Source organism: Thalassophryne amazonica, chromosome 17, assembly GCF_902500255.1.
Source record: "Thalassophryne amazonica chromosome 17, fThaAma1.1, whole genome shotgun sequence".
Lineage (NCBI taxonomy): Eukaryota > Metazoa > Chordata > Actinopteri > Batrachoidiformes > Batrachoididae > Thalassophryne > Thalassophryne amazonica.
This window is the reverse complement of record NC_047119.1, coordinates 49,979,493-50,007,465: the sequence shown is the minus strand read 5'-3', so window position 1 is coordinate 50,007,465 and position 27,973 is coordinate 49,979,493. Positions and strand designations below refer to the sequence as shown.

The window sequence follows — 27,973 nt, the reverse complement described above, 5'->3', positions numbered from 1 at the left end:
TGCACTCCAGTCCAGCAGGTGGCGGTAATGAGCATTTAAAACGGTTTGTCACCCGCCACTGAACCTTACTGAAGAGGAAGTGGTCAGTAGGTGGTACCTACAGGTAGGTGGCGGTAAAGCACCTCGAGGGTGTGAAGTAACAGAAGAAGAAGAAGAAGCAGCGCTGTTTGAAGAACCGGTCAGAGTGAGCTCATGCTGTAAGTAAACTTTTAATTTTTCACTTATTAATTTATTGTTTTATCCGTTTTTGTTGGATTATAGTCACGTTGTCGGTTAAAACAGTTTGCACGCGTTACACGGAGCATGAAGACTCACGTTCTTGTGCGTGTTTGAAGTTTGTAGTTTAAACAGTTTATTTTGATTCATATTCGAACTCGTATATGAAATATTCAATTCTTAGTTTATGTTAAACTATATTATGCCCACTCCTTTTCGACATGTGAACTCAATTCCTCAAGGTGCAGGTACTTTCTTCACTGTATTTTGTTGTATTTTTTTTTCTTTCTTTTTAATCTGAAATAAAGATTTCATTCATGTCACCCGAGGAGTGAAAATAAGAGTCTACATTACAGTCTTTGCATAATAAATGTAAATGTAGACTGAAGAATGCTTTTACTATAATTTATTATAAACCCATTGATTTATTAGTACCATTGGTCACTGAAAATTGTATGACTGTGCATTTTTATAATAAGTAGTGTTTTTTCTTTGTTAGCATGTAAACAAAAAAAATTCTATTTTACAAAAATAATCAATTATGTTTGAAATGTTTTCTTCTTATTATTATTATTAATATTGCTAATATGCATATGTCGCGGACATGAATGAGCGAAGCTCGTCAGCATCTCACCAGTCATTTAGGTCCTTTAGACTTCATTTTGAACAAATGCTTCAGGGGAGCATTAGCATGGCAAAAACATTTCAGCTTCTGGGGGGGAGTCAGTATCCCCAGAGCCCTCTCCTTTTTAAGCATTTTTCTGTATTTGCCTCTCACATGCCTGGAATAGCTCCTCACCATCTAACCATGGCCTTTAAGTCCTTCAGACTTTTTTTCAGTAAAATGGTTCTTGGGAGCATTCGCATGACTAAAACCTTTCAGCTTTTGGAGGTGTTCTGCCCCCCATACTCCCCACCTTTTTAAGCATTTTTCTTTTTTTGCTTTTCAGCTGAACACCCCCCCCATATTGTCATGTCATGTCACTTATATGCATGCTGGCCATATTCTTGAGCCACTTAGGTGGGTAGGGAGAGTTCCCATAGGATAAAAAAGCTTTTCAACCTACCATCCCTGGTTCTCAAGACCAGGCACCTAAGTGGCTCTACTCTCTCTTTATTTTTTTTATTTTTTTTAAGATATTTAGGTGTACCTTAGTAAACACTAGTAGAGTTCCACCTTATATCTGGAATATATAATTGAAGATATACCTTACTGAATTTTCATATCAATATGATATATAATGTGACTATGATTTGACACAAAGTGCAGCAACAGTGAAAATTAAACATTCTTAAACAAAAAGTAATAATACCACACTCATTTTGCACTCATCATAAGGTTAGGATACTGTGCCCTCATTTTGTTTATGCCATTTCAAATACAAGAAATACAAAAAAATAAAGAATAAAAATTTCTAAAATGATCTTACTCAAACTGAAAGCAAATCTCTAAAATTTGATAAAACCTCTAAATAATAATCAGTTTTATTGCCAGTTTTCTTTAGACAAGTCAGGGGATGGAAACATGAACATTTCCAAGTCACTGAATATGTCTTGGACTTTATTTACATCAATTATGAAGAAATAAAAAAGTTTCTTTCACCAAAACATCCAATCTAGTCTTTCATTTCTAATGTACGTTCTGTCAAATTGTAGCTGAACTTGCAGGTCTTCTTTTAAAGAAAATCCTCATCTACACCACTTCATGGGGAAGCTGGATTTTATATTTTTAATTAATTTATATCAAGTTTTAGAGATTTGCTCTCAGTTTGAGTTAAGGAAGATAATTTTAGAAAGAAAAATGTATTTGAAATGGAATAAACTAATTAAAATGTGTGAAATACCAAGTGTTGCAATACTTTTGAGGGCAACTGAGAAACAGTGAGGAGCAGCATCTTACATCTCAAATATAATGCTGCAGATAAGAGAATATTTAGAGTGGAATCCTGCAAATGGTGATACAGGCATGAAATTCAGCGCAAATAATCCATAGACATGAACTCTTTTGAAAAAACTGATTGGCCACTTGAATTTTCAATAGGCAGCCATGTAGAGGTCAATTGAAGAATTACACAGGGGTCAAAATTAAAAGATGCACCAATCATATAGAAAACTACACCACATTATTTGCCTGATCATAAATATGCCAAAAAAGGTGTAGTTTGGACAATCTGTGACTGAATGTTATGGAGTTATGAGGTAAAAGCAGCATGAATGGTGACAAAGGTCAGTTTCAGTTTGTACAGGGGTCAAAAGTTAAAGTTGCTCCATTAAGTTTGCTTCAGCTGTATTTGTGCTGAATTTCATGCTTGTATCACCATTTGAAGGATTGTTTCAGTTATCTGCTGCACTAATAAGCCAACAGAGCATGAACCAGCTGCTGTCTGTTAGCTTAAACATGTGTATATAAGGCAACCTGAATTAAAGGAATCTTTAACAACCTGGACCTCATTTCTGACATGAAATATGGTCATTTACTCACCAGTATGTTTGGTGTCATTAGAAGTCCATAGTTCAAATGACGTGTTCAGTTCAAATCTGAAGCAAATATTTTTATTCTTCTACTAAGGTGGATTAGAACTTTTTTTGGTACACAGCACAAACTACTGGACAGGAGGGACCTAGCAGTCAATGTGACTTACTAATTTCAAAATGCAGCTCTTTCAACCAGACGTGTGGTACCATGACATGTCAATCATCTTTGTCCAATCAGATTTCAGGGGAGTCCAGTGAAACCCCGGCCTCCGCTCTAGCTCCACCCATGCCAGGAAGTGTTAAACATTTCCTGTTTCACTGTGACTGAAAATTCAGCACTTCCTGTTTGAGTGTGAACTTGCCACTGAGTTCCCGCGAGATTCCATGGGATCTCATCTGTCAATCCAGGAAATGTTTGACATTTGAACATTTCCTGTTTTACTGTGGATTTTAATTTTGGCACTTCCTGTTTAGGATGCCCTGTACCATGAGTGAGCTTTGTGCCGCTGCACGACGCTTCGCTCATATTATATACTTTGTATGTCATGTTCTGTCCAGTGCATGAAAATATAAACACAGCTGCTGATGATTTAATTTATTTTGTTTATACAGCGCCAAATCACAACAAAAGCTGCCTCAAGGTGCTTCACATAAGTCAGGTCTAACCATACCAACCCCTAGAGCAAGCACACAGGTGACAGTGGTAAGGAAAAACTCTCTCTGATGATACTGAAGAAACCTCAAATAGACCAGACTCAGAGGGGTGACCCACTGCTTAGGCCATTCTAACAGTTACAAGGTTTTGCAAATTTTTACAAAGCTGAAGAATCAGAAAAAAGGAAATCAAACAACATAATAATATAAAGATGAGAAGTCCACGCAGGCGTCAGCACCACAGGCGGGGTCATCCTGCATTCCTCACGCCATCAGTGGCCCTGTCCTAGCGACAGGGTCACTCTCGAATGCAGACTGCAGCATGCAGGCCTGATTGCATGATTATGCAATATTAAAATGATCCTTGAAACTTTGTGTGTAAATATGCTTTATGTCACAAGAAATGGACAAAATATGCTTCATGGAAAAAATTTAAACAAGAGAACCTCTTCCAAATATTTCAATTCATTACCTCAGACATGATCAGTTCCTCTTATCAATGTGATTTTGACACTTCAGCATTGCAAAAAAAAAAATGTGCGTCACGCCTGGCATCATGACATCAAACTGCATTTACACAGAGGAAAAGAGCTGCATTGAAAACCTGTGTCGACCAGTGTTTTCCCTCATAAAAATTAACATTAAATCGATACAGAATTGGACTGATAAGCAGAATTTGTACTGGCATTATCAATTTAAAATCAATTCCCATTCCTAAATTTGTCACAGAATTACTAATGACAACACATTGATAATAACATGGTTAAATAAGAGGATTAATAATAAGATGAAGGTAGGAATTCAGATTTTTTTTTTTTTAATGAAAGTGTGCAGTGAGACAGAGTCGAGCGGTTGTTTAGAGAAGCAGCTTCACGCGTGCCTGCTCAGGTTTAATTGTGACAGAGTTGAGTGTGAACACACTACAGTGAGACCTTTTGCTGGTTTCTATACACTGTTCCTCTTCCTCTGCCTTTTTGTAATTCAGGATAAACATGCAGACGCCAGCAGAATCGATCATCCACAGCGGCTATTTCCACCCGACACTTCGGTTCTGGCAAACCTGCGCTGCAGATTTGAGACCCGACAATCTCATCTACCCAATCTTCATCACGTAAATTAAACACCTCAGTTTTCTCACTGCCGAATCCAACTTAGACTCATGCTAAACTGCTGCAGTCTTCGTTGTGTTCACACAAAGCTTTGTGTTTGTGTAACTCTTGGTTCTTTGCCTTATAGAGACAGTGAGGATGCTGTGGAGCCCATCGGCAGCCTGCCGGGACAGGCCAGGTTTGAACCAACGCCGTGAATTGCATCACAGAGAGAAGCAGACTTTCACAGAACTTTAAAGTGGGAACTGTCCAGTCAAAATTTGACAGTGCCTTTAGCAGGCTGATCAATGTGCTCTCACATTCTGCACAGAGCGTGCAGCTGGGACCACACTGTGGGGGAGGAGTCTTCAGATAAAAGTAGTCAGGAAGGGTGGACCCGGGGTCAGACACTGGAGCAGGACCCAGATAAGAAAAAAGACCGTTAGATCTTCACTCCTAGTGTACTACAACAATCAACCAACTGTCCTGTGCTCTGTTCTGAACTGTAGTACGCCACATGGCCAGTAGAGGCGGACACTGGCAGAGGGCATGTAAATTTTTAATTGCTTTCTATTTACACCACCTGGTGCTGTGCATGAAAATGACAATTGTGTGGATCTCAAGACAAGAAAGAATCCTGTCTTAAGTGCCTGACATTTTAGATTAATAAAACAATTAAATGCAGAACAAGGCAGCATCTGGACTCTGCACAGGCTTTGTAACTCTTACTTGAGATCTTGAATGACAAAATGATACATTTTCATCACTGAAACATTTGTCTTGATGTATGAACTCATTTTTAGATACGGAGTGAACAAGCTGGAGGGAATGCTGCGGCCGTTTGTGGAGAATGGTTTGAAGTGTGTGCTGGTTTTTGGTGTCCCGGTGAAAATAACTAAGGTATGTAAATGAGTTGTGCTTTTTTTTAATAAACACTTCTGACTACTGTCGGGTTACAATTGTGGTGTTGCTGAATCTGAATAGTCAACACAGGTGTTTATATAGCCAGCATTGAATGAACTTTGACCTCTGGTGCTTTGCTGGTAGGATGAGCGCGGTTCGTGCGCTGACACGGACGACACGCCGGCCGTACTGGCGGTGAAGAAGATCAGATCTTTATTTCCAGACCTGCTGGTAGCGTGCGACGTGTGCTTGTGTCCGTACACGTCACATGGACACTGCGGTGAGCGTCTCCTCGCGCTTTACAGAAAAAACGCAGAAATGTTTGAGTTTTATTGATGATTTTCTGGGGGGGGGTTTAAACTGCAGGTATTCTGAATGAGGACGGGTCTCTGAACAACGACGCCAGCTGCCTGCGTTTGGCAGAAGTGTCGCTCGCTTATGCTCGGGCAGGTTAGTCATTGAGTAATCTGTTTTCACAAACCCATGCTGGGAAGGTTTTTGGTTCTAACCTGGGCCTGTGTTATTCTTTGCACTCCTGCTGTTTCACTCAGAATCTAACCTGGAATAGAATTCAGAAAAGGCTCAGAGCTTTAAAATTTGAACTTTTTATCTGAAAGGCAGAACATAAGAGACACTGTTATCATGAGAACTGATGGACAGTTCAGGCAAACTGTGACATGGTATTAAACAAATGGATTTTTAAGGCATAAATAACAGGTCCTGGTCACTGTAAAATTGTTTAAAACATAATTTATTTTACATAGTAACAGCTTACATGGACATTTTAAATGTAAGCTTATATGGAATATTTAACAAACTTAAAGACATTTTCTACTGTGATCGAAACTTGTTTGGGGTGGATCCCTATAAAGGGGCGGGCCTCAGTGTCGAACAACCCTTGTGATGATTTGGTTGCTTTTGCTCTGCAGGTTGCCATATTATCGCTCCCTCCGACATGATGGATGGAAGAGTCGCAGCCATAAAACAAGCACTGACATCCAACGGTTTGGGGAACAAGGTCAAAGAATGATGCACAAAATCCTCTCACAAAATGTTCTAAACTTTTTTTTTTAAATATTTATTTGTTTTTTTTTAAACCTTTCCTACAGGTTTCAGTGCTAAGCTACAGCGCAAAGTTTGCCTCTTGTTATTACGGACCTTTCAGGTACAGAACTGCTTTGACAAATTTTGTTTACAAATGTTATTTATTCATTAATTTAACCTGCGTCAGTGAAAGTTGAGCAGCTTAACGAACTGCTCGACTCTGTGTAGATAATATCATGACAAAGACAATGTATCGGGGTGAAAGTTGGTGTACAAATTTACCTCACTTAGGGCCCAGTCACACAGCGAAAGCTGAACAAAGGAAAAAAGTCTGAAGTAATTGAGAAAAGGTGTACAAATGATCCTGCACTTCTCACATCACTGAAAAGCCTGTGAATCGAAAGCGCACAAAGGAACTAAGCAAAAGCAAAACTAACTAAAGAGAAATTAAGCAAACGTCGACTTTGATGCTTCAAACAAAATCAAAACGAAACATTCATGATGACGTGACCGATAGCGGGTATGAGACCGAGCGCAGCCACCCTGTGCCCATGTCCACAGCACCTGCAGGTGCGGGATCTGGTTGTCTTGACAAAAGGTGAGAGATGTTTGTCTTCACAATAAAAATGTATGTGCACACGCAGGCCAGCCACACATGGCTGGAACATGTGTAAATAGTTAAAGTAGTTGATAAAACGTTCTTGCTGTATGACATTGCTTTTCATCCCACACATGGACGAGTCAGATCTTTAGTCATTAATCTGTTCAGATATCATCAACGTTTGTGCAAGACGTCGGACTTGGGAGGTTGGACGAAGCTGGACACAGTCACATGGAAAGCTGATGTTATGAGAACTACGTAAAACCACGAGGAACTGTCAAGATGGAAAGTAAAACAAAATACGGATGAATTGACATTGTCGTCGGGATTCGTTCACATTTTTTAAGTTTGAAAATTCCGACAAAGCGCCACCTACAGGAACAAAGCTGGATGACGGTTAAACGATGCCTCCGAAAGACAATGCAAGTCCAGATTTCTTGTTTTGTTTTGACTTTAGTATCCTTCATTAGTGCTATGTGACTGGGGCTTTAGATCTTGGACATGCTCTAGATTGGGCACATTTTGATTCTAACTGTGGCCACCAGGGGGCCAGAGCCTTTGAGACCTTGTGTATACAATAATGCCACAAGGACTTCCAGGATCAGGATCACACTTACTGTTGTAAATTACTTGATAAACACGTGGCCTTGTTTTGTTTGGTGTGAGCTGCTTATAGATGCACAACTTTATATCTTCCATACTTGGCGGTGTAATTCCTACAGCTCAGAAAACGTGTGTGTGTGTGTGTGTGTGTGTGTGTGTGTGTGTGTGTGTGTGTGTGTGTGTGTGTGTGTGTGTGTGCATGCGCGCCAGAGATGCTGCACAGTCCAAGCCTGCTTTTGGGGACAGACGCTGCTATCAGCTTCCTCCTGGAGCCAGAGGACTCGCCCTCCGCGCTGTGGTGAGTTTGTTGGCACAGCTCCTTATTGGTGATGTTGGAGCAGCTGATGGAGGTGTCACTGTTTCCATGCACTGCAGGAGCGAGACGTGAGAGAAGGAGCTGACATGCTGATGGTGAAACCAGGTCTGCCGTACCTCGATATTTTAAGAGAAGTCAAAAACAAGGTGTGTATTCACGTTAAATGTCAATAACATGCAGCTCAACGTCAGATAAATTCAGCAGCAGTTTAGAGGATGTGTGAAGATGTTCGGCTGAGCTTAGCAGAACCAGTGCAGTGAGAGACGGGAGAAACAAAATGATCACATTTTGCAAACCACATTAGCAATGTTTCCAGCATTTTATGTACTATGGTTAATGCGTTTCCTCTTCAGTTCCCCACTCACCCTCTGGCGGTCTACAACGTGTCGGGGGAGTTTGCCATGATGTGGCACGGCGCTGAGGCTGGAGCATTTGACCTGCGGGCTGCAGTGATGGAGGCCATGACCGCCTTCCGCCGGGCAGGTGAGCGGGGCCAAGACTTAGATTGCAATCTGCATTTGTAGTTAGACACAGATGGAGCGAAGGGTGAAACAGACATACATTGTTTTCTCGCTCTCTCTCCTCAGAAAAACAATATTTTCACATTTTGACTTAAGCAACAGCTCCTTTCACATTCGGACTGAATGCTTGTTTCTGGCATTACGTCAGTAACTGATATGTAAATGTTGATCAGTATTTCTCCTCATAACCAACCTTGTAACAGATATGGAATACCTCTGATGTTGATTAAGTTGGAAAAAAGTTGGATTTCTGAATCATTTCAGATTGTGGAGTAACTTCATAGACAACGATACTAAATTTCTAACAAGCGTGTTTTCAGGAATTTCATATAGTTTTGATATGTTGTTGTGTGTCATCTCTCTCTAGCTTTTTTCTTGCTGTAACATCATCACAAGCTATATTTTAAATTTCTTTTTTTTTTTTGTAAAGCCGCATAATTTTAAATGCTAAATCCATACTGACCACAATTATCATATTCGCTCATCGGCGTGCCCAGGGTGTTCTGAGCAAAATTCTGCCTGAAGAGAGGGAGGGCTGATGCATAAACACGGCCAATATAATACTCATTATTTTTTGCTTTATGCGATGTGTAGGGGTCACCACAAAATTATTTAATTTTGGTTTGGTGCTTAATAAACTTAAATAAAAACTAGTTTAGGATGGCCGTTTAATCAACTTTCTTTTAAAAAGGGGGGTGTGCTGATGCTTGGCCCTGGGCACACCGATGCAAGGATATGGTACATTTAATTTTAAAAAATGGTGGGAACTGAGCATGGCATATCTTTTTTTATTATACATTAAACAATGTCTGTGCAAGAGGTTATGTCTTTACCATAAATCACATAATCATACTGATAAATTACACATCTGTCCCACTCGTAAACGCATCCTGACACAAATGTGGTTACATGATTTCTGGATTTAATATATGTGAACAGAATGATGAGACTTGATAAGGGAGTTCACACAAGCATTTGGAGCCAGTTTTGGTTACCATATGGTGCATCTGTAAAATATTCACAGCGCTTCACTTTTTCCACATTTTCTTATGTTACAGCCTTATTCCAAAATGGCTGATTTTTTCCCCCTCAAAATTCTACAGGTTTTTGCAAATTTATTACAAAAAAACAACAAAAAAAACAAACTAAGAAATCACATGTAAATAAGTATTCACAGCCTTTGACATGAAGCTCAAAATTGATCTGAAGTGCATCTTGTTTCCACTGATCATCCTTGAGATGTTTGTACAGCTTAATTAGTCTTTGAAGGTCCCAATGTGACCAGAGGCCTCTGTCCATACAGAGACATCCTGGATGAAAACCTGCTCCAGAGCGCTCTTGACCTCAGACTGGGGTGGCGGCTCATCTTTCAGCAGGACAATGACCCTAAACACACAGCCAAGTTATCAAAGGAGTGGCTTCAGGACAACTCTAAAAGGACTGCATTTATATAGTACTGTGCCATCTGCAGCAGACTCTCAAAGCGTTTTACAAATAATGCCTCACATTCACCCTGATGTGAGGGTGCTGCCATACAAGGTACTCACTACACACCGGGAGCAACTAGGGGATTAAGGACCTTGCCCAAGGGCCCTTAGTGATTTTTCTGGTCAGGCTGGGATTTGAACAGAGGATCCTCTGGTCTCAAGCACAACGCTTAACCACAAGACCATCATCACCATCTAACTCTGTGAATGTCCTCAAGTGGCCCAGCCAGAGCCCAGACCTGAATCCGATTGAACATCTCTGGAGAGATCTGAAAATGGCGTGCACCGATGCTCCCCATCCAACCTGATGGAGCTTGAGAGGTGCTGCAAAGAAGAATGTGTAAAACTGGCCAAAGATCGGTGCACCAAGCTTGTGGCATCATATTCAAGAAGACTTGAGACTGTAATTGCTGCCAAAGGTCCTCAACAAAGTATTGAGCAAAGGGTATAAATACTTATGTACATGTGATTTCTTATTTTTTTTAATTTTTTAATACGTTTGCAAAAGTTTCAAAAAACTTTCATGTTATTATGGGGTGTTTTGAGTAGAATTTTTGAGGAGGAAAAAATGAATTTCCTTCATTTTGGCTGTAACATAAAATGTGTTGTGAATACTTGCCAGATGTACTGTAGTAACCACGTCTCAGTCGTTGTGTGTTACACACAGAATAATTGTATCAGTTTTTGGTTTCAGGCTGTGAATAATCCCATCGTTCTGGCCTGCTCTCAGGTGCTGACATCATCATCACTTACTACACGCCGCAGCTGCTCAGCTGGATGAAGGAGTGAAGATCAGAGACAAATCCTTCAACAGTCACGGTCACAAAAAGGGGCCAAACGTGCTTTTATTCTCTTATTGTCCTTGTGTATAAAGTCGGGAACAGACAGCTGTTTTTAGTTGATCCGTTTTTCATTTTAAGCTTTTGAATCCTGAGGTGAACACTAAGAATGTAAAACTTGATGCTCTTCATGGCAGCAGAAACATCTGAGTATGTTGAATGTAAGATTGTGCAAACATCTGATATTTATGAAGTACTTTTACTTCCTCATAAGCTCAGAGTAGTAAAGTACAGATAGAGTTTTGGCTTCTTTCATGGATGTCACATAATTTGCAGATCAGAGGATTTAAGAAAATATGCTGTGATCAGACTGACATTTTTATTGAAACTATCGTGACTATTTTTATTTGGACTAATAAAGTACATATGAACTTTGGCTTCTTTCATTAATCGGTTTGTGATTTATAGATGCGTTTGTGGATAATAAACCAAAAGGATTTTAGGAAATGTGATGTAATCAGATAGATTAATTTTATTTAAATAATTAAAATATTGTGTTAAAATTTATAAACATAACACAATTTGCTGAGGTGTTTTGAGATCATTAGCCTTTGGCTGATTGATCGTTTTGCAGTTTGGTGTAAATCTGGATGTGGATTCTGGGTCCTGATTCTATAAGAAGATTTTTTTTAACTATATATTTAATCTCTGATAAATATTGACAATCTGTGGTTGGATGTGGATATTGTTACGTGGAGATGGGTGTTTTTCCTTCTCATCTCAGGTTCTCAAATCCAGAGTTTTAAAGAGACTCATCAATCAGACATATCAAATAAAAGACACCTGACAGATGAACCAAATCTCTTCCAGTAAAATATGCATTATTTTGTTTTATTAGAAAGGGCATCATGTGTGCAATAATATTAATCAAAATTCTTCATTCTTGGTGGATCAAGTCCAGTTATTAAACTAATTTTCTCATCAAATTCTCCAATATAAAAATAAAATAATGTGGGATATCATAGGCACAACTAACTGAAAATTGAATAAAACTATATACAGCTCGGCAATAATAAATAATAAATCTGCATCGAATAAAAATAAAAGTTTTAACGTCGTTTTCTGTGGTTAACAGTAGGAGGCGCTAACTTCATTTGATCATATCGTATGTTTATTTAAATCTTACGGCAAACCAACATTTACAAACTATTAATGGCAACAGATTACAAGTTTAGCTATGACTCAAAAATATTAAGAATATATTTGTTGCTATATAATTTTTTTTAAGCAGTTTTTTTGTTTTGTTCCTGAGTGGTGACAGCAGGACTACTCAATGAGTTATTATTGAGTTCTCTGATTAAAAAAAAAAAACCCTTATTTTTAATAATAAATTGGGAAAATGCAAATGGTGAAGGTGCTGCTGCAAACATTTCATTTCCTCCAACACGCCAATATATTTATTGAATTAAAAAAAAAAAAATCGGTATATGCATTTTTAGTGGTTTTCGCCGGCCAACAGGGGGCGACATTGTAATCACCCTGCTGTCTCAACTGCTAATAATACTGCAGTGAATTAAAAGCATAAAATACTTTTAATGGGGAAAAAAGCAACAACCCACAATTACAACAATTTAACTTGAAAACAAAACGCTTCCCCGCGCGTGCGTGCGTATTATATTAAAGAAGCACCGCACTACAGCGCAGTGCGCGTGGCCACGTGCATTTTTAAATCCACTTTTGGACCCTGCAGGCTGAAAACCGTTGAAGTCTCAAAACTGCTCAGTATACCGCCGCTATATGTGACTGACAGCTTTGATTAAAAAAAAAAAAAAAAATCAGATTAGATTTTGAGAAACTGAGTGAAATTCAGAAAAATGCGCGTCTCATGCTAAATACAGTGGGGGGGACCCAGGCTGCTGCGCACAAAAAGTATCACGTGCACAAAGTAGCAATTATTTTGTCTTTCTACAATTCTGAAATCATGTGCACAGCAGACCCCCCCCCCCCCCCGTCTTTGGGACTCAAGAACGGAAGCAAAATGATACAGAATTCACACTGATTTAACACCAGAAAATTAACTTATTCTACAATTTGATCAGAACAATAATTTCACCAACTTCAATAAGAAGTTGGTGGAAAAGCGTAAAAACATTGTCTCAGCAAAGACATGATCTACAATTAACATCTGGATCTTTAGTCCTGCAGAGTCACAAAGTATTCAGTTTTCTACTCCATCGATCGGTGTTATTGATCCGCATCACGTTTTGTGGTGATAAGAGCAATAAATTGATCGGGATGTAGGAAACAAGCTCTACAGTCTCTCGATGAGATCGATTCATCTGCAAAGGCTGGCAGTAATTATACGAAAGTTAAACACACTGTTGATTACAAAACGCGACAGAGGAAACAAAAATCAAACTGTCGAAGGACACGTTAACCACGCCTTTTGACAATCAATCACGTCGGGCTGTGATTGGCTGTGTGATGGACCGTGTGTGTGACGTATGTGGGCCGAGCAGGAGGCTGATTTAAGTTGCAGTCGTGGACGGATGGTCCAGTCTCAGGGACTCTGTGCGCGTGTGAGGTCCGCGCGCGCTTTGGGAACTAAACAAACTTAATTTACAGGGGAGCGCACGCGCCTGGCACGTCGGGATGACGGCTTTAGCCGCTTTGGGCGACTTTTAAGAGGCAGCAGGGGGAGACGGATCCTTATGGTTGGGTGTCCGGGTGGCACAGCCGGACCTGGTGCGCTCTCGGTGCCGGACCCTGCTCTCTGGGACTAAATGTTGCGCCAAAGCGCGCTGGGGTGCTGCGCGCTGGCGGTGTTGTCCTGCTGCCTCCTCCTGCTCCCGGGCTGCCGTGGAAACATCACCGTGGCCGTGATGCTGCCGGACAACCACCACAAGTACCCGTGGGCTCTGCCGCGCGTCTTCCCGGCCATCCTCATGGCGCACGAGGACCTGCACGGCAAACATGGGCTGCTGCTCGGCCGCTCCATCAACATCCTCAGCTTCAGCACCGAGGATCCGGCCGCGGGATCGTGCGCCGAGAGCCGCGCGCAGGTGGTGGCCGTGGACGCCAAACTTTACATCCGGCCGGACGCTTTCTTCGGACCAGGGTGCGTGTACCCGCTCGCCTCCGTGGGGCGCTTCGCGTCCCACTGGAAGCTCCCACTGATCACGGCCGGCGGACCCGCGTACGGCTTCGATAAGAGGGACGAGTACCGGACCATCGTGCGCAGCGGGCCGTCCACCACCAAGCTGGGGGACTTCGCCAACGTCCTGCACACGTACTTCAACTGGACGTCACGTGCCGTGGTGATCTTCCACGACCTGCGGCAGGACGACCGGCCGCATTACTTCTTGTCCGAGGGCATCTACCTGAACCTGAAGATGGAGATGAACATCACGGTGGAGGCTCAGCCCTACGAGGACGACCACAAGGACTACAAGGACCTGATCGCCTTCATGAAGGAGCATGGGAGAAGTAAGTTCCTGGCACCCCAACCAAAAAAAGTGGGGTTCTAACAGGGGTGCAGGCAGAGGGGATGGAGTACCACCTTTTTCATAAAATCTGGATTTTATTTTCAGTCCCAGCACATGAGGATAAATTACAAGTTTCAGATGAAAAACTCAGTAAGTCATTAAAAAAAATGCAGTTTAAAAATGTGATTTTTTTTTTTAAAGGGAAATGCAACTGAAAATGCACAGATTTCCACAAAATAAAATGAAAACTGTATGTTCAAATTCTTTAATATTTTACATGTTGGCCTCAAGAAAAACAAAATTAGTGGTTTTTAAATTCCTGGGTTTTACACTTAAAACGTTTTTAGCAACACAATCAGTGTGTTGCATGCATCTTTGATGATTGTGTTGTTTTGTGAAAGACTAAACAAGACTAAACAGGGCAGCTGTGCTGGAGTTACCAAAAAAAACAAACAAACAAAAAAAAATCCACCATACACTCAAAATAACATGGACCGGGGTCCCATCAAGAGGGAATCATAGGTTCACAGTACAGTATCTGGGAATAAGCACCAGTGGGTGTCAGGGCTTGTACCAGAACTTCAGTCAGTTTAACTGTTGATGTCTTACACTGTAAATATTATCTATAGAAATTTAACAATGTCACAAGAAATACATGTTGGAAGTAATAAAATACAAGAATGCCTTAATAACTACACTATGCAATTTTGAAGTTCAGGAAAACAATGTGAGATCATTTCCGGCTGCCCCATCCATCCTCATGTGTTTCCTATTAAGCAGTTTCTGAAAAAAGCCGGTCCTGTCACACAATTGTCAAAGTAGCGATGAGTCCTTTAAATTGTGATGGATCTAGTCCTAAGGTGCCCTGACACGAGCATGTTTTTGATTCAACGCAACAGCACGACCTGTGTCGTGATGTGTCGTGCTGGAGGGTAAACTCATCTTTAACTGGTGCAGACAGGACGCCAGAGGAGCGCTGGTGCGTGTTATTACGCACAGAGAATTTTGAAATGTTCAAAAAAATCTTTCACATACAAATGTCATGCTATGTGGAGTGATCTAATCTCCAACACGACGTACAGCTCATCAAGTGGAGTAAAGAAGTAGTGAACAGAGCGAGTGGTGCCATCAGCAGATCGCATCAGAGCGCAGCTCGTCTGAAGGATTATAACAAGAAGTTAAATCTGTTATAAACATAATATAAATACTTTAACAGCTGCACACAAGAAGAAAAGAACATGCAGCTGTTTTGTCAAGCCATGACGATGTAAACAAGACAAATAATTACCATTTTAGACAGCTCAAAATGCTTTCTGCAGCTTGTTAGGCGCGTGTGTGTGTGTGAACGGCTCTGGTTGGTTCCTCTGTGATTCAGGAAGTGATTACAGCCGTTTTCAACGGCCAATTTGCAGAAAAAAAAAGATTAATAATGATGATGTCAGGATGGATGTGCTCCCCCTCCCCCATTACAAAGGGATCATAATGAGGATGACATTGGCAGATTTATCCAACAGTGTCTTCGTAATATGACCCTTTTTGTGACTGCAGGCTGTTTCAATCCTTCCCAGAGTGCGTGCACTTTAAAGAATGTAACTTTTCTGATCTGGTCGTACAAGCTTGGCACAATTTGTTGCTGCCTTCAAGCTTCAGTTATATTTGAAACAAGAGCAAGAGATTTGTGACATCCACCAATCTGGATCACCTCCAAAATTCAGTGGACTCTTTCATACCCTAATATCTCTCTGTGGTGCACATTTGGTGAGAATCTGTGAAGTAGTTCTGATGTAATCCTTTAAAGTGTATATAAAGTGAAATCCTGATCCAGAATCCAGATTTGGATCTGGCTCACCTCCAACATTTAATGGCGTCTTCCATGGCCTAAGATGTATCTGTGGTGAAATTTGGTGAGAATCCGTAAAGTAGTTTTGATGTAATCCTTCAAAGCCTATATAAAGTGAATCTTGATCCAGAATCTGGATCCGGATTTGGATCACCTTGAAAATTCACTGGAGTCTTCCATGGTCTAATATCTATCTGTGGTATCAATTTGGTGAGAATCCGTGAAGTAGTTTTGATGTAATCCTTCAAAGTCGGCATAAAGTGAAATCTGGATCCAGATTCTGGATTTGGATCCGGTTCACCTCCAAAATACATTCTCCATTTACCAAAAAAAAAAAAAAAAAAAAAAAACAATTCACAAAATACAGCCAGCGCTCAAATAGCAGAAACCTCTTTTATGGACTGATTTATTAATTTGTTTATTTTGAGGAGATATGAAGAGAGGAGGAGTGCAACTGATGGACACAGGTGGGGGGGGGGGGGGGGTCCTTACCCTCACTGAAAAAGAGAAAATCTTAAAAAAAACTGCTTCACTTGATAACACTTAACTGAATTAAGTTTGTCCAATTTCAGTTAACAAGACTGGAAATAATACTTGTTAAGTTAATTTGGATCAGCCTAATTACTTTGAGTGTTACCAATTCAAGTGAAGCACTTTTTTTTTAAGTTGGCCAAACAATTTTTTTTCTCAAAAAAAGAAAAAGAGAAAAAATTGGATTTTGATGCATGAGCCCAAAAAATAGAAGTAACAGATACTTTACACTTTATTTATTTATTTACAAAAAAGCTTAAAAGGTGTTGTTAAAAGCACTTTAACATGTCTTTCCAAGTGTCTTACACGACTGACACGGAGACATTCCAGTTAATTCTTTGCGATTCAGTAATTCCAATTGAATTCTATGTGGCCTTGATTATTTGAAGTAATCAGAAATAATTTATTTCTGTCCAAAATCAACACCAAACTATTTTGAGTTACGAATTTGGGTTTGACTTTTCAAGGTCACAGGTCATGTTTTCAATCAAAAGGGTACCAAAAAATAGAATGATCCGCACCACCACAGCGCTCCCATGCAAAAAAGCTTTATTCATAAAGACATGACGAAAGTCTTTATGAATAAAGCTTTTTTGCATGGGAGCGCTGTGGTGGTGCGGATCATTCTATTTTTTAGTATAATTTTTCTTGATCCAGCACGCCTTTTATGTGTTTTGGATGAGCGTGTCTTCTCTGCATCACTTCAATCAAAAGGGTGACATATGACTTCACGTTAGTGTTTATTAATAACATAATTGTATTGTTAGCCAATTCTTTGAAGTAATGCAAAATCTCCTTGATATATAAACATTATCCCACCAAGGTTGGTCAAAATGAAAGTAGAACTCAGTTTTGTTTTGTTTTGTTTTTCCTCAGTGTTCATTTAACTCATGCAGTGTTAAAATTAATGCTCCTGAGGAGTTTACATAAATAATTCTCACTGATTCTGAATTAAAGTTACTCTTTCAGTAGTGTTAAAATATTAAGGTTTAATGGTGGCACCTTTCTCACAGTGTTATTTTATGATATATGCAAGTGTAATTGTACAGAGGGAACTTTAAGATTTTTCTGAGTTAAAACTGAAATTGTTTGGACTTTGTTCACGGAATTTTCCAAACAAAGCCCTAAGTTTGAGTTTAAATCCACAACCTTCCCGTTAAGCTCTGTCATAGCACCACCATTCAAAACACACAGCACATGCACCAAGAACTCTTTTTTCTTATGTCACACTTAAATTGTGAACAGAGTTAAATTACGCCTTCAGATATGTAAGATACAATTACAGCTAGGTGAATAAATTTGATCACCGTTATGCAACGTTTAAACACCAAGTGTTAAAAATCAACTCTGAACAACAACAACAACAACACTATTCAGGGTTTAATGCATAGTGTTAAAATAACACTTGAAGAGTTAAACATCAACTCTGAGAATCAACACTATGCAAGGTATAACTCAGTTTTAAAAGAATACTTGAAGAGTTCAAAATAATCAACACTGAGAAACAACACTATGCTAGGTTTAACACAGTAAACTTGAAAAGTGAAAAATCAAGTAAAGTAATAGAAACAACACTATGCAAGGTATATAACCCATAGTGTTAAAATAATACTTGAACAGATAAAATACAATTCAATTCATTAAAAATCAAGTGTTAGCTTAAAACTTGAAGTGAAAAATCAACTCTGAGAAAGAACACTATTAACTCACTCAATGCCATTGACTCTAAAAGGCTTCTTTTCTGATAGTAACACCCCGCGCCAAAGACACATCATTGAGCCAATTTCTTTTCTTCTCTTTTCTTGTGGTATGTTTGTTGACATGGACATAGAACTCAATTTTCTGTGGGTCTTGAAAAAACACTCAAATGCTGAATAAATCCTGGCACTGGGATGTTCTGAACTTTGAAAATGGCTGGCACTCAATGAGTTAAAGGTATAACCCAAAGTGTTAAAATAGTACTTGATGAGTAAAAATCAACTCTGAGAAACAAGACTATGCTAGGTTTATAACAGTGTTCACATAAAACTTAAAGCGAAAAATGAACTCTGAGAACAACATGTAACTATAACCCATAGTGGTAAAATAATATTTGAAGATGTAAAAGTCAACTATGAGAAACAACACTGCAAGGTTTAGCACAGTGTTAACTTAAAACTTGAAAACTGAAAAATCAACTCTGAGAAACAAAATTGTGCAAAGAGTAAAAAATCAACTCTGAAAAACGTCACTATGCAAGGTCTAACCCATAGTGTTAAAATAACACTTGAAGAGTTAAAAATCAACTCTGAGAACCAACACTATGCAAAGTGTAACCCATAATGTTAAAATAACACTTGAAGAGTTAAAAATTCTGAGAAACAACACTGTGCAAGGCTTAACACAGTGTTAAAATAACAACTGAAGATATTTATACAGACATCCTCATTTTTACATCTGCCAAGGACGTAATAAAGTCATCAGTGTTTATTTATCTATTTGTCTGTAAATGGACTGCATTTATATAGCGCTTTTCCATCTGTATCAGACGCTCAAAGCGCTTTACAGTAATGCCTCACATTCACCCCAATGACAAGGCGCTCACTACACACCGGGAGCAATAGGGGATTAAAAGCCTTGCCCAAGGGCCCTTAGAGATTTTCCAGTCAGGCGGGGATTTGAACCCATGATCTTCTGGACTCAAGCCCAACACCTTAACCACTAGACTATCACCACAGACAGATATTAGGCCATGGAAGACTCCTAAATTTTGGAGATGATTCAGATCCGGATTCTGGATCAAGATTTCACTTTATATAGGCTTCAAAGGATTACGTCAAAATGACTTCAAAGACTGTCACCAAATTTGCACCATAAGGGCATGGAAGACTCCACTGAATTTTGGAGGCGATCTAGATTTTGGATTTCACTTTGAAGGATTACAACAAAACTACGTCATGGATTATCACCACATTTACACTGGATCCAGATCTGGATTCTGGATCAGGATTTCACTTTGTAGACTTTCAAGGATCATGTCAAAACTACTTCATGGATACGACATCGCAATGTAAAACCAAGATCAGGAAGACACTATTTTGTTTCATCTTTTGAATTAAATATCAGATTCCAACATCTTGATCAGTCGGACCATTCTAGATCAGTATGCAATTATTGCAATGTTTTGTGGAATCCTGATGTAGGTCAAGTTTGGTGTCACAGACCGAACGGTCCCCCCTAAGAACTGGTCCGCCCTGCCTTCACTGCGCATGCGTCATTTTGGAGTGTCAGCAGCGATTCACCGATTATCACCTCCTTTCTGCTTCAAACAGCACTCCAGTCATCATTTATCTCAGCGACAGATATCTGAAGATTTTGTACAACAATCACTTCCACATAAATTCAGCATTATTTCATGATAAAAAAAACAGGGGAAGCGATCAGAGCGCCACAGCAGCACGATGTGAATCACATATCTTTTATTTTGAGTCTTCGTCAACCCTTGGCAGATGTCAGAAATCTCAGATTGCTCTTGTTTGTGATGTAATTGTTAAAAATACCAATAGTCTCAAAGAGCTCTTTAACAGACTTTCAGATGATGACTTTCCCAAACAGGAAAAATGTAAGTGGATGTGGAATTAGAGTTAATGGCTCATGATGACTTCCAGAATTAGAAAATTAACAGTGTTCCATAATTTGCTTTTGAGCTACATTAATTTATATTAACTCTAATCATATGATGGTGATTGGCAGCAGACATGGTGCCTGCAGCAAACAGGAAACAGGTTGTGTGTTGTTACTGTTGTCCATTTGTTATGTCTCAAAGTGTTGAGAATCAAAGAGAAGCAAAATGTTGGAGTGGGGAAAAAAATCTATACTGTATATCTCAGCCAGTGCACTTTGAGTGTCACTCCCAAGCCTGGATAAATGAGTAGGGCTGCATCAGGAAGGGCATCCTACGTAAGACAAGCCAAAATAAAGATGCAGAGTACAAATTGAATTTCCATACAATTTGGACCGAAGCCCAGATTAATAACAACCGCTACCGGTGCCATTGCTCAACAGGATGCCGGTGAAAATTGGGCTACTGATGGGCAAAGAAGAATAAGAGGAAGAGAATGTGTCCAGGGACAGCGGGAGAAGAGAAAAACTATAAGGGTGGAAGTGAACTTTGAATGTATGACTGTACGAGGTCTGTTAGAAAAGTATCCGACCTTTTTATTTTTTGCAAAAACCATATGGATTTGAATCACGTGTGATTGCATCAGCCAAGCTTGAACCTTCGTGCGCATGCGTGAGTTTTTTCATGCCTGTCGGTTGCGTCATTCGCCTGTGAGCAGGCTTTGTGTGAGCAGTGGTCCACCGCTCTCGTCGGATTTTTATTGCGAATAAATGTCTGAACGATTTGGAGCTTTGCTGCATCAAATTTTTCCAGAAACTGTGAGAGACCTCCAGGTGGACACCATTCGGAAAATTCAGATGGCTTTCAGGGACGATTTTATGGGGATTACACAGATTAAGGAGTGCTCCAGCCGGTTTAAAGACCGCCCACAGCGTCTGAGAGCGCGGCGCACTCCGAGCGCCGATCGACAGGCTGACACCCCACTCAAACAACCAGATCATTTCCAACGTGAAGGCTTTGTTGATCCGGGACGTTGTCTGACTTTCACAAAAATGGCAGAAGACGTGGACATCAACACTTTTTCGGCACATTCCACTGTTACAGGAGTTTTTTTCATGGAAAGAGAAGCGGAGGGACGCGCCACCGTGCCGCTCATGGCGCGGGACAAAAGCACCTCTATGTTGGTCTCACAGGATGGCTTTCAGACGGCTTTCGGTGGCTTTTCAGACGTGTGACTATCCGAGAAATTGTGCATGAGCTGGACATGCCAGAACATGTCCTGTGAGGCTTCATCACAGCGTTGCTTTGCGCCATGCTGCTCCACCGTGACGCAGGAATTCCTCCGCTCCTCTTTCCATGACAAAAACTCCTGTAACAGTGAAATGTGCCATTCATTTCCACACTGGACGCTGTGTTGATCTGGGACGTCGTCTGACTTCCACAGGAATTGCGGAAGACGTGGACATCTGCACTTTTTCGGCACATTGAGACAGACATGCGGAGGAATTCCGCGCGTCGCGGTGGAGCCGCATGGCGCAAAGCAACGCCGTGATGAAGCCTCACAGGACATGTTCTGGCATGTCCAGCTCATGCACAATTTCTCGGATAGTCACACGACTGAAAAGCCACCGAAAGCCATCTGAAAGCCATCTGAAAGCTGTCCTGTGAGACCAACATGAAGGTGCTTTTGTCCCGCGCCATGAGCAGCACGGTGGCGCGTCCCTCCGCTTCTCTTTCCATGAAAAAAAACTCCTGTAACAGTGGAATGTGCCGAAAAAGTCTTGATGTTCACGTCTCCTGCCATTTTTGTGGAAGTCAGACAACATCCCGGATCAACAAAGCCTTCACGTTGGAAATTATCTGATTGTTTCAGCGGGGTGTCAGCCTGTCGATCGGCGCTCGGAGTGCGCCGCGCTCTCAGATGCTGTGGGCGGTCTTTAAACCGGCTGGAGCGCTCCTTAATCTGTGTAATCCCCATAAAATCGTCCTTGAAAGCCATCTGAATTTTCCGAATGGTGTCCACCTGGAGGTCTCTCACAGTTTCTGGAAAATTTGATGCAGCAAAGCTCCAAATCGTTCAGACATTTATTCGCAACAAAAATCAGACGAGAGGGGTGGACCACTGCTCACACAAAGCCTGCTCACAGGCGAATGATGCAACCAACAGGCGTGAAAAAAAACTCACGCATGCGCACAAAGGTTCAAGCTTGGCTGATGCAATCACATGTGATTCAAATCCATATGGTTTTTGCAAAAAATAAAAAGGTCGGATACTTTTCTAACAGACCTCATATAACTTTGTATGACTGGTAAAGGGAGAGAGCTGGCTGACATGATGGAGAGGAGAAAGATAGACATACTGTGTGTGCAAGAGACCAAGTGGAAGGAAAGTAAAAGCAGGAGCATAGGCAGTGGATTCAAGTTGGGCAGCACGGTGGCTTAGTGGTTAGCACTGTTGCCTCATAGAAAGAAGGTCATGGGTTTGATTCCCACCTGTGGCCTTTATGTGTGGAGTTTGCATGTTCTCCCCATGTTTCCTCTGGGTGCTCTGGTTTCCTCCACCTTTTAATGACATGCAGGTTAGGTGAATTGGAAACTTTGTAACTGTCCAGGTCTCCCTTGCAAAAGAGGTTTCAATCTCAATGGGACTAACCTGATTAAATAATAGTTAAATTAAAAGTTGTATCCTGGTGAGGATAGGAATAGAAATGGTGTTGGTGTCATTTTAAAAGAAAAGTATGTTAAGAGTGTGTTGGAGGTTAAGCGAATGTCTGACAGTGTAATGAGTGTGAAGCTGCAAAATGAAGGGGTGATATCATCAGTGCATATGTCCCACAGGCAGGTTGTGAGATGGAGAAAGAAGATGTCTGGAGTGAGTTAGATGAAGTGGCGGACAGTGGGCCTCATGTATCAAAGTTGCGCACTTGTGGCGTAAATTTATGGTGTAAATTTGAAGTACACCAAAGTTGCCGTGACATGTATCAAGCAGTGCTGCACCTGCCCATTCCGGCGTATGCCTGATGCAACCTTGATAAATGCAGCGGGTGAAAACAATCGTAATTATAATAAACACGCCCATAAATATTCAGACTCAGCTTCAGACACACCCTCATTTTACAACATGGAAGCCAGGAAGACGGCAAAGAAAAAGAACTCCACCAATCACGACGTGTGCCAATAGAGCGAAAAAGCAGCCGTCGTATCAACTGTTTTGTAGTATAATCAAAAAAGTGGTACAGTGGTCCCTCGTTTATTGCGGGAGTTACGTTCTAAAAATAGCCCGTAATACGCGAAACTGCGACGTAGTCAGCGTTATTTTTTACAATTATTATAGACATTTTAAAGCTGTAAAAACCCTGTAAAACCACTTTACACACTTTCTCAATCAGGCATGAACATTTTCTCACTTTTCTCTCGTGTGTAAACACTCTCAAAGTTCAAACCTTAGTACAAAAATAAGACCAACCTGTTTTCAGGCCCAAACATTTGTTTGAGAAATAAAAATAGAACGTTTTCCTATAAATAATTATGATGGCTTTTAGAACTAACAAATTTAATTTTAACGATCAACGTACGAGGTTGGACACATAAGAAATTATTAATAGTGACTGACCAGTATTTGACAGATCGCGCCGCTGTGTCCTGATGCCGCGCCTTTTTCCACTCACACCTCGCTGCAGGTGTCTTGTTTCCGAGTGACAAACACAGTTATGAGTAGTTGTTGGCGCTCTTTTTTCTTCTGGGCGAGAAGATTCTTATAAACAGACACGCAGAACACAGAACACTGTAAAAAAAAAACGCATGCAAAATTGGACTAACAACTCCGCAAAATGACGAGGCCGCGAAAGGTGAACGGCGTTATAGCGAGGGACCGCTGTATTCTCTTTTCACATGTCAATAATTCTTGACGTGGATATTTGCTCGCTCAATTAATAAGACACGCCTAATTTTTCAGATTTCTTTATTCTTAAAATGTATTTCTTTATTTATTTTATTGTGACAAACGAATGGAGACGACACAACCTGATTGCAGCACGGGTGAAGGGAATGAGAACACTACAGTTGTAATGATCAATTTCATTGTCTAAAACGATCACACCACATAAAGTTAAGCTCAGCGCTACTCTGGCTCCAGGCTCTGGAGAAAAAGGCGAGCAGCGCTTTCTTTGCAGTCAGTGTTGTGGCCACAGATCGTGCTCAATAGACCAGCAATCCCACAAAAGCGGGATTTGTATTGATTATTATGTAGTATAATAAAGGAAAGTGTTATTTATGTAACATATGCATTAATTTGTATGATGGCACTGTTTATCAGGCCGATCATTTTCATTTTTATGTGGATTCCAGTGCTGGTTCATTTTGGAGTATAATTTACACCACCTCTCGACCTGGTGTATATTTTCAGCGCAGCGTACGCCAACGACCACATTGATAAATGCCAAGTGGCGCAGCCGTTTTGGTGTACACCCCATATACGCTCAAATATCACCGTACGCACGTTGATACATGAGGCCCAGTGTGCCCAAGCATGAAAAGAGTGGTGATAGGAGCAGACTTCAATGGGCATGTTGGCGAAGGGGACAGAGGTGATGAGGAAGTAATGGGTAAATATGGTATCAAGGACAGGAATGTGGAAGGAGAGATGGTAGTTGATTTTGAATAAAGGATGGAAAAGGCTGTGATGAATGTTGATGAAGAAAGTAGACAGTGGTACAAGCAGATGTGGCGTAAGGTGTAAAGAGAAGTGGCAAAATCTAAGGAAAAGGCATATAGCCCACTGTACAAGACGTTGAACAGTAAGGAAGGAGAAAAGGACTTGCACTTGACCAGACAAAGGGACGGAGCTGGAAAGGATGTGCAGCAGGTTAGGGTAATAAAGGATAGAGATGGTAAAGTGGTGACAAGTGAGGAGAGAGTGTGTTGAGAAGGTGGAGGGAATACTTTGAGGAGCTGATGAATGAAGAAAATGAGAGAGAAAAGGCTGGATGATGTCAAGAGAGTAAATCAGGAAGTGCAAGACATTAGCAAGCATGAAGTAAGGGCAGCTATGAAGAGGATGAAGAATGGATAGTCAGTCGGTCCACATGGCATTCCAGTGGAGGCATGGAAATGTTTAGGAGAGATGGCAGTGGAGTTTCTATCCAGATTGTTTAATAAAATCTTGGAAAGTGAGAGGATGCCTGGGGAGTGGAGACAAAGTGTACTAGTTCATATTTTTAAGAAATAAAGCTGATGTGCAGAGCTGCAGTAACTACAGAGGCATTCAGCTGATCAGCCACAGTGTGAAGTTATGGGAAAGAATAATAGTAGCTAGCCTTAGAAAACAGGTGAAGAGCTGTGAGAAGCAATATGGTTTTATGCTGCGAAGGAGCACTAAAAGAGCTGTGATATTGTGTGAGGAAGTCTGAAGTGGCAGAGAAGTATGTGAGGGTAGTGCAGGACATGTATAAGAATAGTGTGATAGCAGTGAGATGTGCAGTAGGAATGACAGACTCATTCAAGGTGGAGGTGGGATTACACCAAGGATCAGCTGTGAGTCGTTTCTTGTTCGCAATGGTGATGGACAACTTGACAGATGAGATCTGGCAGGAGTCTCCATGGACTATGATGTTTACAGATGACATTGTGATCCGTAGTGAGAATAGAGAGCAGGTTGAGTCTAGTCTGGAGAGGTGGAGAAATGCTCTGGAGAGAAGGAGAATGAAAGTCAGTAGGAGCAAGACTGAGTACATGTGTGTGAATGAGATGGAGCCCAGTGGAATAGTGCAGTTACAAGGAGTAGAAGTGTTGAAAGTAGATGAGTTGAAATATTTGGGCTCAACTGTCCAAAGTAATGAAGAGTGTGGTAGAGAGGTGAAGAAGAGAGTGCAGGCAGGGTGGAGTGGTGGAGAAAGGTGGCAGGAGTGATTTGTGACCAAAGAATATCAGCAAGAGTGAAGGGTCAAGATTACAAGACAGTGGTGAGACCAGCTATGTTATACAGCTTATTGACAGTGGCAATAACAAAAAAACAGGAGGCAGAGCTAAAGATGCTGCGATTCTGTTTGGGAGTGATGAGGATGGCAGAGCTGAAGATGTTGAGATTCTCTTTGGGAGTGACAAGAATGGACAGGATTAGGAATGAACATATCAGAGGGACATCTCAGGTGGGACGGTTTGGAGACAAAGTTAGAGAGGTGAGACTGAGATGGTTTGGACATGTGCAAAGGAGGGATCCAGGGTATATAGGGAGAAGGATGCTGAGGATGGAACAACCAGGCAGGAGGAGAAGAGGGAGGCCAAAGAGGAGGTTTATGGATGTGCTGAGGGAGGACATGCAGGTGGTTGGTGTGACAAAGGAAGTTACAGAGGACAGGGTGAGATTGAAACGATTGATCTGCTGTGGCGACCCCTAACGGGAACAGCTGAGCGAAGAAGACGACTGTATATCTCAGGCTTTGAGAGTTTCAGTGCTTTGAGTGTTTGAAGGTCGAACTCCTACGCAGGCCGAGAATGTTCTCTCAAAATGTTTTGGTACCGAGTGAAAGAAATTGTCATCTTTTTCAAACACCATTTTATTTTGATTTTTTTTTTATATGAAGACAACCACATTTATTTAGTGTTTGACTCTTGGACCTGCACTGTAACCACGGTAACTGTGGCTGAGATTTAGTGGAAAGGGAACTACTTGAATAAACATGGACTTCCCACTTCCTTCCTTATAAAGAGAAATCTCTGATAAATGATTATGGAGGTCATTATTTTATTTTTAAATGATTATTTGTTCAATCATTTTAGCTCGAGTAATAAGATAGAGATCAATAACAGAATTTATTAATGTTTTACCGCATTTATTAATACATTACAGCTTCATTATTCGATATTTTGGGTTTACTGCTTATGAAAAAATGTAATTGTGCCACTTTATTAACCTAAATCATTAATTCCCTCACAGTGACCCCCTGTTGACATTTTCACCTCTAATCTTTTGGAAAAGATCCACAGAGCATCTGATTTGAGGTGGGGGGGGGGGGGGGGGGGATGTTGATGCATTACAATGCAGTGATTAGTTTTATGAAATCCAGCTGCAGCCATCTCAGAATTTCCGAACTGTAATAATTAATTATTGGAGGAGGAGGAGGAGAAAGCATTTTGGAAATGCAAAATAACCAGATGAGCACTCAGAGTGCACACCGCTGCTGGGGTTAATAACGGCCACTTATTTTTCCCTCTGCACTGAAAGAGGAGGACGGTCAGAATTGTTTTTATCTATATGAGATGTTTGTGATGTCATCAGGAAAGACTGCTGAAGACAGAAATAATAAAAACCGACCTCACAGTGTAGAAGAACTAGAATTTTAATAATGAAAAACAGAGGCAGGTTTCGCTGCTGACATCATTTGGCCAAATGAAAATCTGTCCACCACTTTATGAGATCTGATTTTCAGTAATCACATGACCTTCTGCTTTGTGTGAATTTTGCGTCCATGTTTATCTTCTGAAGGTATGTGAACCATAATATGGCGAGGTAAACTTTTGGTTTGTAAAGTTTGTCTTTGCAACCCCATATTATTGTAATCCAACGGAACCATTCTGTATTAAATTTGCAGCAAAATGTGAGATTTTCTGCTGCATTGTGTTGTTGATTATTGTTGTTGTTGTTATTGATATTGAATGGAATCGTTGGTGGACTCTGGAGTTGTTACACCTCCAATATAGACTAAACCAAAATAATTGTGTTTACATTAATAGCTAGAAATTTGAATATTAGAAATGGACTGTAGTTATGTGACACTGAATCAGATGCTCAAAGTACTTTACAGTGATGCTTCACATTTACCCATTCACAC

The 27,973-nt window shown here is 40.6% G+C and overlaps 2 protein-coding genes across 2 annotated transcripts in view; both read left to right on the top strand.

Annotated features, from left to right (window-relative positions):
* Positions 1-104: 104 nt before the first annotated feature.
* On the top strand, positions 105-11,123 carry alad (aminolevulinate dehydratase). The gene is made up of 12 exons (XM_034192815.1): positions 105-197; positions 4,331-4,456; positions 4,582-4,632; positions 5,237-5,333; positions 5,481-5,616; positions 5,703-5,786; positions 6,266-6,354; positions 6,446-6,501; positions 7,795-7,882; positions 7,960-8,046; positions 8,254-8,383; positions 10,639-11,123. Exons 1-12 carry the CDS (start codon positions 193-195, stop codon positions 10,695-10,697), a joined length of 1,008 nt encoding a protein of 335 aa, XP_034048706.1. The 5' UTR covers positions 105-192; the 3' UTR covers positions 10,698-11,123.
* A 2,133-nt stretch (positions 11,124-13,256) lies between these two features.
* The window catches only part of LOC117529909 (atrial natriuretic peptide receptor 2), a 137,728-nt gene continuing 123,011 nt past the window's right edge, over positions 13,257-27,973 (top strand). Inside the window, exon 1 of the mRNA XM_034192814.1 lies at positions 13,257-14,173. Coding sequence (XP_034048705.1) covers positions 13,471-14,173 — 703 coding nt within the window. The 5' untranslated portion in view covers positions 13,257-13,470. The remainder of the gene's footprint in view (positions 14,174-27,973) is intronic.

Bases quoted from the DNA above. Each gene is read 5' to 3' on its own strand.
- alad (XM_034192815.1), top strand. The intron at 5,617-5,702 runs GTGAGCGTCTCC...TTTAAACTGCAG, and splicing joins CACGTCACATGGACACTGCG to GTATTCTGAATGAGGACGGG. The intron at 6,355-6,445 runs GTCAAAGAATGA...CCTTTCCTACAG, and splicing joins CCAACGGTTTGGGGAACAAG to GTTTCAGTGCTAAGCTACAG.